Below are 14,242 nucleotides of genomic sequence, written 5' to 3'. Positions count from 1 at the left end.
AACGACTTTTATTTTTTATTCTTTTATAGGCTAAAAGCTAATTAAAATTCAAAATTTAAAGCCATACATTCGTTTGGTATTTCGTAAAGGACTTGACGCAAGCAACAATACTTTTGAATTGTAAAATTGTTTGTTAAATTTTATTAATTAACTACTTTATTGTTTTACTACTTTGGACATAGAGTTAAGCTTTTTTTATTGTAATACATGATTTCTTACATTTTATTTTGGGTATTATTATTATTAATTTTGATTTACAATTTAACGTAAAGTTGGCTTTATTGCCATAAGTACGAGCTGGCTGTCTAGTATTTCGTAGAATTTATAGATAATTTAATTTTGGTTACAAGTTAAGCAATGGAACAGATGTTTAGTATTATAGATTTTTGCAGTTCGATGTTAGTGTAGTGCTACGCTCTTGACCTTCCGTGCGGAAGGTCAAGAGTTCTGTGATAAGTGTAGCTGATTCGGGATTACTTCTGTAGTAGATAGTACTATTGGGACTATGGTTGCGGATTCGGGACGCCACATGCGGTTTATTTCGTTCTTTAGGTCTGTATATTTTGCCAGTTTTTCATCTATAGAGTTCTGTACATTGTGTGTATTTGGGACTGCAATGTCGATAATATTTGTTTTGCGGTTCATTTTATCTAGGAGAGTAATATCAGGTCCATTATAATGTATAGTTTTATCTGTCAAGGTAGCACGATCATAGTTTATTTTGTGTGTATTATTTTCAACTACTACATCGGGGGTATATTTATAATAAGGTGTGTATGCTTCTGGTATAAGTTTGTATTTGTGAGCTAATTTTTGATGAATAATGTTGGGAACCTGGTCATGTCTGTATTTGTAATCGGTCTAAACCAGTAATGGGCAAAGTACGGCCCGCGGACCAACTCCGGCCCGCGAAAGCATTTAATCCGGCCCGCCGAAGGTGCATTGACATGGATAGTATATGGCCCGCTATAATTACGTTTTGATGGTCGAAAAGTATAAAGTAGGTTCTACTTAGTAGAATAATAGATGCATAACCTATAAGTGACGCTAAATTAGCCGCTAAATTCGAAAATATTATAGAAAATCAAAAACAATTCCATATGTTTCATACGCCTACTATGGCAGGGCCTACGAATAAAAGTTAAATTAATTATTATTTAAGGTAAAAGGTAATTTGTAACATTTGTGGGTAATGCTTTAATGTTTTTTATAATATTATGATTAAAAGCTTTAACACAAAATGCATTTTTTCTATAATTCTGGCCGTCCTCTAGAATTTCTTAAACTTTGTAGCCCCCCATTAAAAAAGTTTGTTCACCACTGGTCTAGACTATGAATTTACAAGCTCCTAAAATATGCTGTATGGTCTCCGAATTACTGTTGCACAGTCTGCATAAATTTGGCAGTAAATTTTGTTTTATAAATGAATTTTTGGTAATTCAGAGTTTCGATCATTTGGTCTTGTATGGCAATCATATCTTGTCGATATAAATTTTAAATACGGGTTTGATAAAAAAGACGATGGATGTCAATGTTCTTAATTTTGGGATAAATTTTAGGCAATTTTATACAAGTTTGGCCCAGCTTCGTTGAATTGTTGTCACATTTATTTTCAACTAAATTAAAGAATGCACTTGACTACATTACTTAACAACTTGATTAAACTGACTGAATTTGGCCATACTTGGCCTAAAATGATCAAGCGCGACCAAATTTCATTAAACTCATCAAACTTGACCAATTTGAGCTAAGGTAAAGCAAATTTGGATAAGTTTGATCAGGCTGTACTAAATTTGGTCAGTTTAGTCTAGTCAAGTTTGATCAAGTTGGGCAAAACTTGGTCAGTTTAATCAAGTTTGTCTCATTTGGGCTAAGATTGACTACTTTAATCGAAATTGGTATAATTTGATAAAGTTTGGTCCAATTTGACTAAATATGGTTATGTTAACTGATCCAATTTGATTAAAATAGATTTTAGTATAATCAGGTCAAGAATTATTCGGTCAAATTTGACCAAATTTAATCAAGTGTGATTCATTTTAATTTTTTTTTCATCATGGATTTTAATTTATTAATAAACAATTAATTTAATTTTTATAATCTAAAATCCCAAAATATTTTAAAAATCCATATTGACAGACTGTATGAAATATTTTTATATTCAAAACTTTACTTGCAAAAATCCAAAAATAAACAACTTTTTAAATTCGCATCACAATTATTCAGACACAATATCCTTATAATTTTTTTTATAACACAGGGTTGCTAACGAGCATGCGGCGCGGCTACCTGATGGTAGGCGACTACCGACGTCTATGACCACCCATAACACCAGAGGCATTGCAGGTATACTGCCGGCCTTTTAAAAAAGAATATGCTCTTTTCTTGAAAGTTATGATATCGTATCGGTTCGGAAATACTACAGCTGTAAGTTGATTCGAAAGAGTGATTGTGCGTGGAAGTAAGTGCTTTGAAAAACGCACCGTGGAGGACCGCCACTCATCTAAATAGTTAAGATAGAACTTTAGTTTGTGGCGGGTTGTACAGTGATGAAAATCTACAGCAATCTGCACCCGTGCGAAGTCAGGTCGGATCGCTAGTCATTTATAAAACTCATCAATTCTACAATAGGCCTTCTTGTAAATAATTTGTTATATGTAAGATTTAATCTAAAAGCCTGTAGCCTTTTTCAGCCAAGTTTTCAGATAAACAAAGTTTTATAGTTTGTTATAAAACCGTACACAATTCCTATAGAAAGAATTGCTAAACTTATTTAAATGGCATTTGGATGATTTAATTTTAACTTGTGATTATTACATAATCTTTTATCAATGCAAGCACAAACTTTTTTTTTAAATAAACAATATTTTGGTGTTGTTTATATAAAGTACTCATAAATATATTAAGAAGCAATTGTGAGAATATTGATCCTTAAAACTTCTCGTGGTGACTTCTTTGAACCCCTGCCATAAATATAATGAATGACTCTTTTATAACATGAATATCTCTTTTGAAAATTTCATGAAACACTGAAATTTCTATTTTAGGACTGATACTTGATTCACGATATCATTTCGCATTTATAAGTACGCAACTAGTGACAGAGACCGAAATATTGTTGTCGATATTTTGGGCGTTCACTACTTATGCCAGACATATAAAACATTGTATACCTGTTGTTGCCCATAAATTTGCTGCGATGTAGGCTGGGAAAAATGAGGCTGTCGTGGTAAATATGTTCCATTCTGCGACTGAAGACCGCCTATATTAGATGCCTAAAACAAACAAATAAATTGTACACATTTTAAATAAGTGTTGTATATGTGTTTTGAATGTGTTTAAGGACAAAAATATTGTTAAAATTTTTAAATATACATTTATATTTTCCACTAGATTTTTATTCACTACTTCGTAAGCGCGGTTTTCAGAAGAAATCAAATTAGATAGACCATTTCTAAATGCTATGGATAGATAAAACATATATAAGTTTTTAGGTTAAACCTTCAGACATACAATAGTGAAAACCGCATTCAAACTATTGTAGAAATAATATATAATAATAGTATAATGAATACTGGTTTATATACACACCTAACACTTTGGGCGGTAAAAATAACACCTATCTAGTTGGTATATATACACATATAACCGCTATCCAATTGGTCGTTTAGTATTTAAATTATCTGTTGTTAACCTACATTTTAAATAATATTCTTGTTGCTTAATACATTTATTTCAGCTTATTTGCAACTATGCAACATGATTCCGTATATGGTTAAGATTTACCCTCTGTAAAGTCTAGAAAGACCACCTAACAAGTTACTGTTTGTAGATTTTGCTCCACAAAAAATTAGTTTCAGTTAAATATGTATAGTCATACACAGAGAAACGACAAGAGACTTTGCAAATAACTACATTTTTTATATACATATTTGAATTTAGTACGCGACATCGCATGTCAGATATGTAACTTTATAATGACAACCATTTTTTGTCCAATTATACGGCAACAAAACGATAAAATTTTGCAATAATGTGCTGTGCTACGGTAAATTTAAAAACGCTCAATGGATGTGAATATTCCGTAGTTGTATTTAGTCACAAGTACAAGTTATCGCCTCTTAACAAACAAATGCGATCTACCAATTTGTTTAGTTTTATAATAAGACTGTTTAATACTGTTTATATTAGTTACTTTACCTGTTGTGGAGTATACTGATGGATTTTTTGCTGGTGTTCATAAGTATGTCTGTAGCCGGGGATGGGACCATATCTGTTAGCTCCTGGCGCACCAGACCATACACCCATATCCCCAATACCTGTCATTAAATATTTTTTCACATATATTTAGAAAGATAAACATAACGTGTTGTTCTATATCTGGTATTTGGGTTCTTTGAGATTTTTTTAAACCACTGTTGTGGCCAACAAGTATACGGCCCACCTGATAGTAAGCGGTTACCGTAGCCTATGGACGTCTGCAATATTAGGAGTATTACGCGAGCGTTGCCGATCCTAAAGAAACCTCTTTACCCCCCTTTTGTAGAACCCCATGGTGTAGTCTCCTAGAAAAACCTCGGCAGGGAGCTCATTCCATAATCTGAATGTCTGTGGGAGAAAATATCTCTGAAACCGTGTTGTACATGACTATCTAGGTTGTAGGGTATGAGAGTGAACTCCCTGTCGATGGCGAGCCGTACGAAGGTAGATAGTGGCCGTAGGCATCATATTGAACAATTCCTCTGAGCACAATTAATTGTACAAACGGTAGAACACGCAGAGTAAGGCAAAATCTCTCCTAAGACTTAAGGGTTTGATACCACTTGTAAGCCTGAAACCATAGTCAATTCTCATAGCTCATCGTTGCACTGAGTCGAAGGGTTCAAGCTGGTATCTAGGTCCTCCCACCCATAAGTGACGGCAATACCCCATGTGGGGCCCGATTTGCGATTTGTGGAGCATTAATCGTTGATCCGGCGTGAAGTAACGCTTCGTTCTATTAAGCACACCGAGTATTTTGGATTCCAGCTTCACCTTATCTTCGAGGTGGCGAAATTGTACGTCATTAGAGATGTCGACACCAAGAATCCCAATGATTTTAGAGAAGTTAAAAGATATACCCTGGAATTGTGGAGCCACAGCAAATGATTTTTTTAACGGTAAACGCGCAAGCTTATCTTAGCAGGGTTAAACTGGACTAAGTTTGGTCGTCCCCAATCAGAGATTCCAGCTAACATTCTCTCGATTTCAGACACAACCTGTTCAAGATTGTCCTCCACGATGGAAAGAGGGGCATTGATGTGACATGTATAATGGGGCATCCCCAATGCTGTCATGTGCATAACAATGAATGCCATCTTAGACTAACATATCATGAATATGCAGCAGAAACAATGTCGGGGATAGCACAGAGCCCTGCGGGACGCCAGTGTTAATGTCCATGCTATCGAAGCAGCAACCGCGTACAACGGTTTTTGTGCGTCTGCTGGACAAAAAACAGGCAATCCATTTACACAGACTGTCGGGAAGCCGATAGTAAGGCAATTTCAATAAAAGACTCCGATGTCAGACCCGGTCAAATGCCTTAACAATATCAAAACTGACAGCGAGCGCCTCACCTTGACTCTCGATGGCTGATGCCCATTGGTGCGTAAGATAAACCAAGAGGTCTATAGTCTATAGGCGATGGTTCCCACTTTTCATCAGCTTGTTTGCCATTCTAAATTGTATAAAAAAAAAAAAAAAAAACTTAAATATATCTACGTAAATTGACTAAAGTGTTTTGCTGTGACTAGACTGACAAAGTGTCTCCGCTCTTACGCTAGTTAGTTAGGTAGTTAGCTAGCTAATAATTGCCTGTACGAGATTTATTTAGAAAATAACGGGTTTGTAGAGTCTGATTGTAATATTTTTTCATTATGTTAATAACCATACTACTACCTACAATTTTAACGCCATTTGCGTTGAGCAATCCGAAAAAAAAAACGCCCGGATTTGTGGAAAAACAATTCATGGCTTTTGTACTACGATAATACGTATCCTAACACTTTATTGCTTGTTAATGAATTTTTAGCCAAAAGCAATACTGAAGCGATGCCCTCGCCTAAATATTCGCCAGACATGGTTTCGGGTGACAATTTCCTATTTAAAATAAAGAGAACCTTAAAAGGTGGTTGTTTTACAGGCATAATGACATGAAAAGTGCATCGCTGAAAGAACTAAAGGCTATCCCAAAGATCGAGTTTGAAAAGTGTTTCGAGAATTGTAAGAAACGTTGGCACACAAAAGTAATATCTAATGGGGTCTAATTTGAAGGAGACAACATTAATGTAGACGAAGAAACACATTAAAAAAAAAAAAAAACAAAAATTTCCTTTTTTTTAACATACCTCGTATTTTTGGCATTCAAATACACTGAATAGGCATGCTCAATATGACTCCCTGAAAATCGCATTGCCGAATGACCTCCTTCGCACTTCTATTATAACAAGAGAAAAAGTTTTCTGATGCAAACAGGAGACATAAACTTGACAGGACTTTAAGTATATTCCATGCGTGTTCAATGGTATAAGGTATGGCGATTGAGTATCTCACAGTAATACAATGATGTTAACTACGGCAAGTATATAAAACTCGATCGGTGTTTGAACGTATATTATCATGTATAAGATGCATAAGCTAAAAGGAAATTCCCAATTGGGTTCGCAATGGAATTACAACATCTGATACAATTGTTTAAGATTTGATCAAAAACAGTTCTGTTTTTACGCCATTCAAATACCTGCCGCAAACGTCCTGTTCTGGTCTCATAACAAAGCGAAATTCATCAAAAACCATTTCTCTTTTGCCCAATGTCTATATTTACTAGCCCATTGCAACCGGGTCCGTTTATTAAGACGTCCATGAAGAGCAAAATTGTTATAACACACCAATGTGGTACTCAGCTACATCGTCAAGAATGCGATAGCATCTTCAAAGGCGACAGCACAGAATACACTGAACATTTTGTAATAGCCACAGCAGGTTGTCAAGAACAAGTTTATAAAATATTTCAAAATATTTTTTCTCAGTTCAAGTGACGTCTTCTCTAGGTATATAATGTTCATTTATTGATTTGAATTAAAGAGACTGTGAGAGAAATGGTAAACTATTTATTCTATAAATTTCATAGTTTTGTTAAATTATGAAATTTATAGAATATCCCACTCAATAAGAGTAAAAAAAAAAATCAACTAAGAAAACTAATTTGTAATAATTTTCAAAAACGTGATTAATCTTGATCCCGAGATACTTTTGACGAGTGTAATTATAGTAGGTATAAAAAAACACTACATAGTTTTGCTCATTGACACTTTTTCCAGAAAAATTGTATTTTATATTAATTGTATATTTCTTATTAACTTTAATTAAATAAAACAAATATACCTGTTTGTTCAGGCATGGTGTACATTGGATCTGGTCCAGGATGATATCCAGGATATGAGTGTGAAGGATGCACATGATGCGATGGATGTAGCGGCGCATGTGGCGGCTGAGGTAAACGTGGGCGAGGAGGATAGTTGCCATAATCATGGTACTCTGGACCTGGTGGAGCCCCTGGTGGAGGCACTGGTTGAGCATTACTTGATATGCTACCAGCACTCCCTCCTCCAAAAGGGGCTAGTTTCTGAATCGAGCCTTCTTGTGCCACACTGCCTTGGTTATATGTTGGCCTATAACTAAAACATTTTATAAATTACAAACTATTTAATCTATTTAAATTAGGTAAATTAATATTAATTATTCATTACATTTACTTTAGTAAATAACAATTATTATACATACATACATATCTGTCACGCCTGTCTCCCATTAGGGTAGGCAGAAACAAATGAAGGCCAAATGCTTCGATTCAAACAAACCTCTTTCGTTTCTTCCACATTCATCAATCTTTTCATACACGCTCGCCGGTTACGGGTACTTCTAATTTGGCCCTTCTTCAGCACGCCCTACATCTTCATACGCCCTAGACGGGCGTATGTTGACCAAATAGGCGACCTATTTGGTCAATATACGCCCGTCTAGGGCGGCCCCTACCGACATCTCCAATCATTCTTGCTCGATATAACTCTTTCGTAATTCTTCTTTCATGCATCCTCTCCAAATGACCAAACCAACGCAACATTCCTTTTTCGATTTTTGTCACTACATCGTCTTTCAGTCCACACTTCTCTCTAATCACACTGTTTCTTACTCTATCTTTTAATGTAATACCACACATACTTCTCAAAGCTCTCATCTCTACAGCATTTATTTTACTTTCATGCTTCTTCTGCCATACCCACGATTCGCTTCCATACATGAGTGTTATTAAGAATTATTAAGAATGGTAAATGAGTTCTAAAAGAATTAATCTCAAAATTCGTCATTGGGATGTATTGTTTAACCAGGATAAAAAGTAGTTTATGCCTTTTACCAATACAAACACCACGTTTATGTTAAAATATATAGCAGAATTACAGGATAGGAGAAGACATTAATACTATAGTTCTCAGAGACAGCAACAACTCTATAAATAACAGTACTACTTTACATCAGGTACAACATTTTTTAATGGGTGATAATAAAATTATTACAGAGTTAAACACGATGGTTTCCAGGGGGATCCCGAGAAAGTCAAACTGGACTGAAGAATACATTGTTTGCTAGTCCCCATTACGAACCCCACCCCCGGACCAGTAGCTTGTTATTCAGTCATGTAAAATAAAAGTCAAATGATGTCCGCTAGTGGCCATATCATTTGAGAATGGGTGGATCAATTTGACTATTTTAAAATGTTTATTAAGCAACATTTTAAAATTAATCGAACTAATAAAAAATAGTGCCATTAAAGTTTAAAAAAAAAAAGATGAGATTTGAAGAGCTATAAATAACATAAACACCTGTTATCTGTAGTTTCTTTGTTATCAGCTACTGAAGATGATGAGCCACCAGCAAAGCTGTCTGTTCCACCAAGATCAGTAAGTCCTTCCAACATACCGCTTCCATCATCACCAAATAAATTATATGAGTCCATCACTCAATTAAGAGTGAATTAATATTATTTGGCGTTGAAGTGTCCAACAATAACTTAGTGCGTCCATTTTATCCTGGAATATTAAAATAATAATTTTATACGCGTAATACAAATATCAATCTGCGTATACAATGAGGAGTTTACACATTCAAAATAAAAATATACCAAAAATAAGCCTTATGTCTCGACTTAAAGTTGTTTTCTTCTACAGATATCTAAATACTATACATAGATTATTAATAACAGTCAAAACTTGGCGCCTACGTTGGGCCAAACTGAACCAAGTGATGTACATACATGTTATCATATTAGCAGTTATGCAATATTTCAAATATTTTTGGCTGTTGTGTAAAGATATGTGCCCAAACACAGGGAAGATACATTAAAACAAAAATTTTATAAAATATGGAGTCACAAATAGTCTTTTATGGTCTATTATTGAAACAATTTTAACACTTATCCACAATTTAAACAGTGACAATACATGCAGTAATCAGTGGCAAGATCTTAGAGTAAAAAGGTCAATAGTCAATTATTGTGACTATGTTATGCAATTGCACCACCAATTCTGAACCGATTTTCATAACTCCTTCCAATATATTAGCAAAATTCAGTCATTTAAATCTTTATTATGGAAGTCGCCTAAAAATAATCGATTTTCTGTTTTTCATTCTGGATGGATAGGGTATATTGATAGCATATAGACTATTTACTAACAATCCGTTTCCCTCCCCCAGTCCTCTCTATTTTTTATCGATACTAATCCTTACTAATGTTACGAATATACAGCAATAACAAACTTGCTTTTACTATTAAGCTAATTTAAAATATTTCCCTTTTTATTATATTTAATAAAAACAACTCGTCATTTAGTTAAAAAAAAACAAAAATTTTATTGTATGAAAGAACTGTTTCAAAAGTTTCGGTTTCGATTTAGGCGGTAAAATTGAGTTTTGATCAGACACTAACAATAGATATAGAATTAGTTACATAATCTATGAGATGATTGTTGTCATGAATATTAGAAAATATATCAGAAAACCTAGTACAACTTGTTACTCTGATGATTTTTCTGAACATCATTGAGGCTGATGCTTGTATAACTAAGGGGAAAAGCTATACGCTTATGATAAAACTGTAACATAAAGCGATACAACTTCTCCCGTTTAGTTAAACAGCAAAATTCTTGAAGTTGCTTATACTATACATTCCAGCTTTCTTATCCTTGAAGCTATATTGGTTATTTTGATTCTTCAACAAATATCCTCATTTCTGATTTCATCACACTTTCAGATTTTACACAGCAGAATTTAAAACATAGATATTCCTTACTATAGATTTCCATGCTTCTTGGATATTCTAGATTTGGTTAACAATGTAGGGTCACATTTTGCTTGTATTCCTGTTACTGATAACAGATATTGTTTAAAGACCTTTGTTTTCAAATGTCGAGGTATTTTAGATGAAGATGAGGTGTAGTTTCCCAAATACTGTCAAACCAGACTGTTTCAATATGATAAATCATTACTGGCAACATATATTGGTTAAATACCTTTGTCTCTCTGATTTTGAGGTATTTTAAATGAGAATATGTATCATAGCGTCCCGAATGCTGATCATTTCAGATTTTTTTGCCAACTGACCTGTCAGATGTTCCAGGTAAACATATTTTTCGACAATTTAGGAGTAGATTTCAATACGATTAATAAAAACATGATTAATCTTATCTACATTTGTCTTTAGAGAAATACTATTATATAAAATCATGAAGCATAATTTTGTATTCCTCCAGGAATTCTTTCACCATGACAACTATATCTTTGATAAATCGGAAATAAGTGATGTATTCACAATTGATGTTTTCCATATCCTTTATAACTAAAACTTAAATCTTGATGCGGAGTTTACTAAAATTGATGGAAGGAATCATGTACACATTTTGATGCCTCTGTAACATATCTTTATTGTTCATGATAAACAAAAATTTAAAGATAGGCTGAAAGGGAAAATATAATCTAAAACATGGGGGAAGGGGGAGACTGATTCATTGGGGTACCAGTGATTCAATCATCATAGATTATTATGATTTATAATAGCAAACTTGTAAGCAATTCCCTAATATCAAATGTATATTACACTTAATTTAAAAACTGTGTTACACAGAACAATTGCTTTTTAATCACTGCATGAATTAAATTAAATAGCACCATACTGTGATCCCACATTGTGCTTTAGTGATAAAAAAAGAAAACTGATTCATACTATGATTCTTATGTATATTCATATGATTATTAAAAAAAAATTTCAATTTTCTCTATCACAAGTGTTTACTTTTACAGGGCATAATCATACATTTGGTATAATCATAGGCAGGGGGAGCCATTCCATTTTCACTTCTTAAAAAATAAGTAGAGGGATTTGTTAATTGAATAGTCAAGTCTCTACAGAAAAAACTTCTTAATTTAAAATATGATAGTATGGAAGTAAGCACTATTATTGGCTAAAAATTCCCATGGATATAAGAACTAAATAGGAATCATTACAAGGAAGTTACAGGTTACCTATACCAAATGTTAATTCCATAAACTGCAGTAAAAATTTTAAAATAACATCAAACAGAGAACATACCTTGGGTGAGAAATGTTCTAAACTTCATAGATCAGTTATTTAATTACAATATACTACAAAGATCAGCAGGTGTACTCTTAAATCATCACTTTGGTATTCACAAATTATTAGACTTGTAACAAATATTATATTTAACCAAATATTAGGTTTTTTAGTTAAATATTAGGCAATAGCAGCCAGTGGACAACTAGAAAATATGCACATATTTGTATAAATGATTATTTTTTACTCATTTGTTCAAATGTATGTATGTGCCTACAATTCTCACACACCCTGCTACATTTGTGTTCACAAATGCAAAAAAACTCACTTCCAAATTTTAGTTAAGATAATTCAGTGAATAGACATTTCATAGATTTTTTTATTTTTGTAATACAGAATACAGAAGTGCCATGTGCCCTTTACTAATGATTATAAATTCATTATTATATATATTCTTTACTGCACTTGTAAGTTACATATAAAATAATGTATTTATAAATGTTGTGAGCAAGGGCGGACTTATCTCTGACAGAGCTCTCTTCCAGTCAACCCAGTACAGTAGGAAAGCATTTCGTTAGCGAGCAGCTGAAGTGCTACAACTATTAATACATAAACAAATATACAGTTAAATAATTATAACTTATAACATAAAACACCATTTAATATTTTCCAATTATTTGATTACAACAATCATTAAATATTTGTTATATGGCTGAATATGATAAAAGTAACCTAATAAACTGAATATTTAATAACTGAATATTTCTTACAATACTAAAAACTGTACTAATATGCATATGTCAAAATAGCATTCAGAGTACTGAATAATCCAATTACAATATTCAGTTAATTACAATAATAAAATTTCAAGAACATCTAAACTAAATTTTTAATATCAATCAGTAAAGTAGTATTTATAAACAATAAAAGGTAAATAACCCTATTTTAATTTCATTTTAACTAGCTGTATCCTGTGGTTTTATTGTGGCATTAAAGAGCATAGGCTATCTTTATAAGTTACAGAACTTTCCTTAAGAGTTAAAGCATACAAAAAGACTTTTTCCAAATCTGACTAGTAGTTTCATAGATTAACATGTTCAAACAAACTCTATTATATTAGTCCCTACGTAAAATTTTGATGAAAATTTATAAAACAGTAATCAGTTTTATTCTTTATTATACACATTTTAGCATTTCCTTACAACTTTAATGAATTTCACCAATTGTTTATTACTATAGATCATAGATACAGAATACCTATAGAACATAGGTATCAGTGTTGTTTGTGATTTTAAAATTTTCTTAAAAATAAATACTCATCTGACAGTTTCCATGAGGAAGATAGGGTATGACCATTATACACCAATATCATATCTAGTACAAACTAATAAATTAATTAAATCCATAGTAATTATAAAATTTAAGCACTAAGATGATCATTTAACATATAGGTAAATGTTATTGTCACATCAATAGCTTATGTACTTACATTACCTAAATTTATAAATAAGTAAAAATAAAAATAAATGTCCTTAAACACTTGTTTATATATGCATTTTAACAAAACAGCCGACATGGACAAGACATACTTAAGTGTTTCAGTAATCATGTACATAAGAAAGTAGGTAACAATGGGACAAACCGCAAACCGGAATAATATAACGATTTCAACTAAACAAATATTTAAATTAAAAAAAAATAATATTAATAAAAATAAGATATAATAATACAAATACCAAATAAACAGTAGAGATTAGAGATAAGATTAACTTACTGAAAACGCCACACAAGATTGTTCACAAAATGGACACCATACTCAAGAAATAGATTCAAATTCTTCAGAAAAGATAAAGCAATAAAGTTATTAAATAGACAGACTTTAAAAGAGTACGTATAGTTAATACTATTTAATTGATATACTATTCGAGATTCGTCTTATAAATGCATATTTTTCACACCGCGTTAAAAATTCGTAACAACGCCATTACACACACCGTCCATTTTGTTTCCTTTCCCAAATTCTAAGTAGGGTTAGTGATGTATAATCGATTATTATAAACGATTGTATACAATAACATGATCTATAAGTTCATGATAAACGATTAATAGATAATTCGAATTCGAGGTAATAAGAATTGAATCAATATGTAATTGCTTCAATTCTTATTACCTTATTTTTTGTATATTAAACATATTAAAAACCATAATAACAAGAACTTCAAACGAAATTCAAACAAAGAATAGCAGATCACTCCTAAAATAACATAAATTTTATTAAAATAATAATAAATATACAGATTACTTCTAAAATAACATAAATTATAATACAAAATTAATAAACCGATGATTAATGTGGAAGAAGCAAAAGAGATTTGTTTGAATAAAAGCATTTGGCGTTCCATTGTTTCTGCTTACATTAATGGGAGACAGGTGTTATAGACTGTGACACAGATATGTATGTATTATATTAAAAAACTAAAATCCTACTACTGAAGTCATGCCCTAAAAAATACGAAACAAGAAAATATGATCAAAATTTAACTATTTTTTTTATTATTTTTATATAAGCCATTAACT

At 32.3% G+C, this 14,242-nt stretch overlaps 1 protein-coding gene across 3 annotated transcripts in view; it reads right to left on the bottom strand.

Annotated features, from left to right (window-relative positions):
• LOC113517120 (chromodomain-helicase-DNA-binding protein 7) overlaps positions 1–13,693 on the bottom strand; it is a 55,060-nt gene extending 41,367 nt beyond the window's left edge. For 2 of the 3 annotated variants that reach the window (XM_026901703.3, XM_052900927.1), the window contains exons 1-5: positions 13,440–13,693; positions 8,922–9,128; positions 7,426–7,718; positions 4,201–4,319; positions 3,174–3,275 (exon numbers count right to left, since the gene is read on the bottom strand). In XM_026901703.3, coding sequence (XP_026757504.2) covers positions 3,174–3,275; positions 4,201–4,319; positions 7,426–7,718; positions 8,922–9,055 — 648 coding nt within the window. In that variant the 5' untranslated portion in view covers positions 9,056–9,128; positions 13,440–13,693. The remainder of the gene's footprint in view (positions 1–3,173; positions 3,276–4,200; positions 4,320–7,425; positions 7,719–8,921; positions 9,129–13,439) is intronic. The other variant, XM_031908059.2, reaches the window with a different exon arrangement.
• Between the last annotated feature and the right edge of the window lie 549 nt (positions 13,694–14,242).

The sequence above is a fragment of the Galleria mellonella genome, unplaced genomic scaffold (genome assembly GCF_026898425.1).
Source record: "Galleria mellonella isolate WM207_F2 unplaced genomic scaffold, CSIRO_AGI_GalMel_v1 utg72, whole genome shotgun sequence".
In the NCBI taxonomy this organism is placed as follows: Eukaryota; Metazoa; Arthropoda; class Insecta; order Lepidoptera; family Pyralidae; genus Galleria; species Galleria mellonella.
This window is presented reverse-complemented; position numbering and strand designations above follow the sequence as displayed.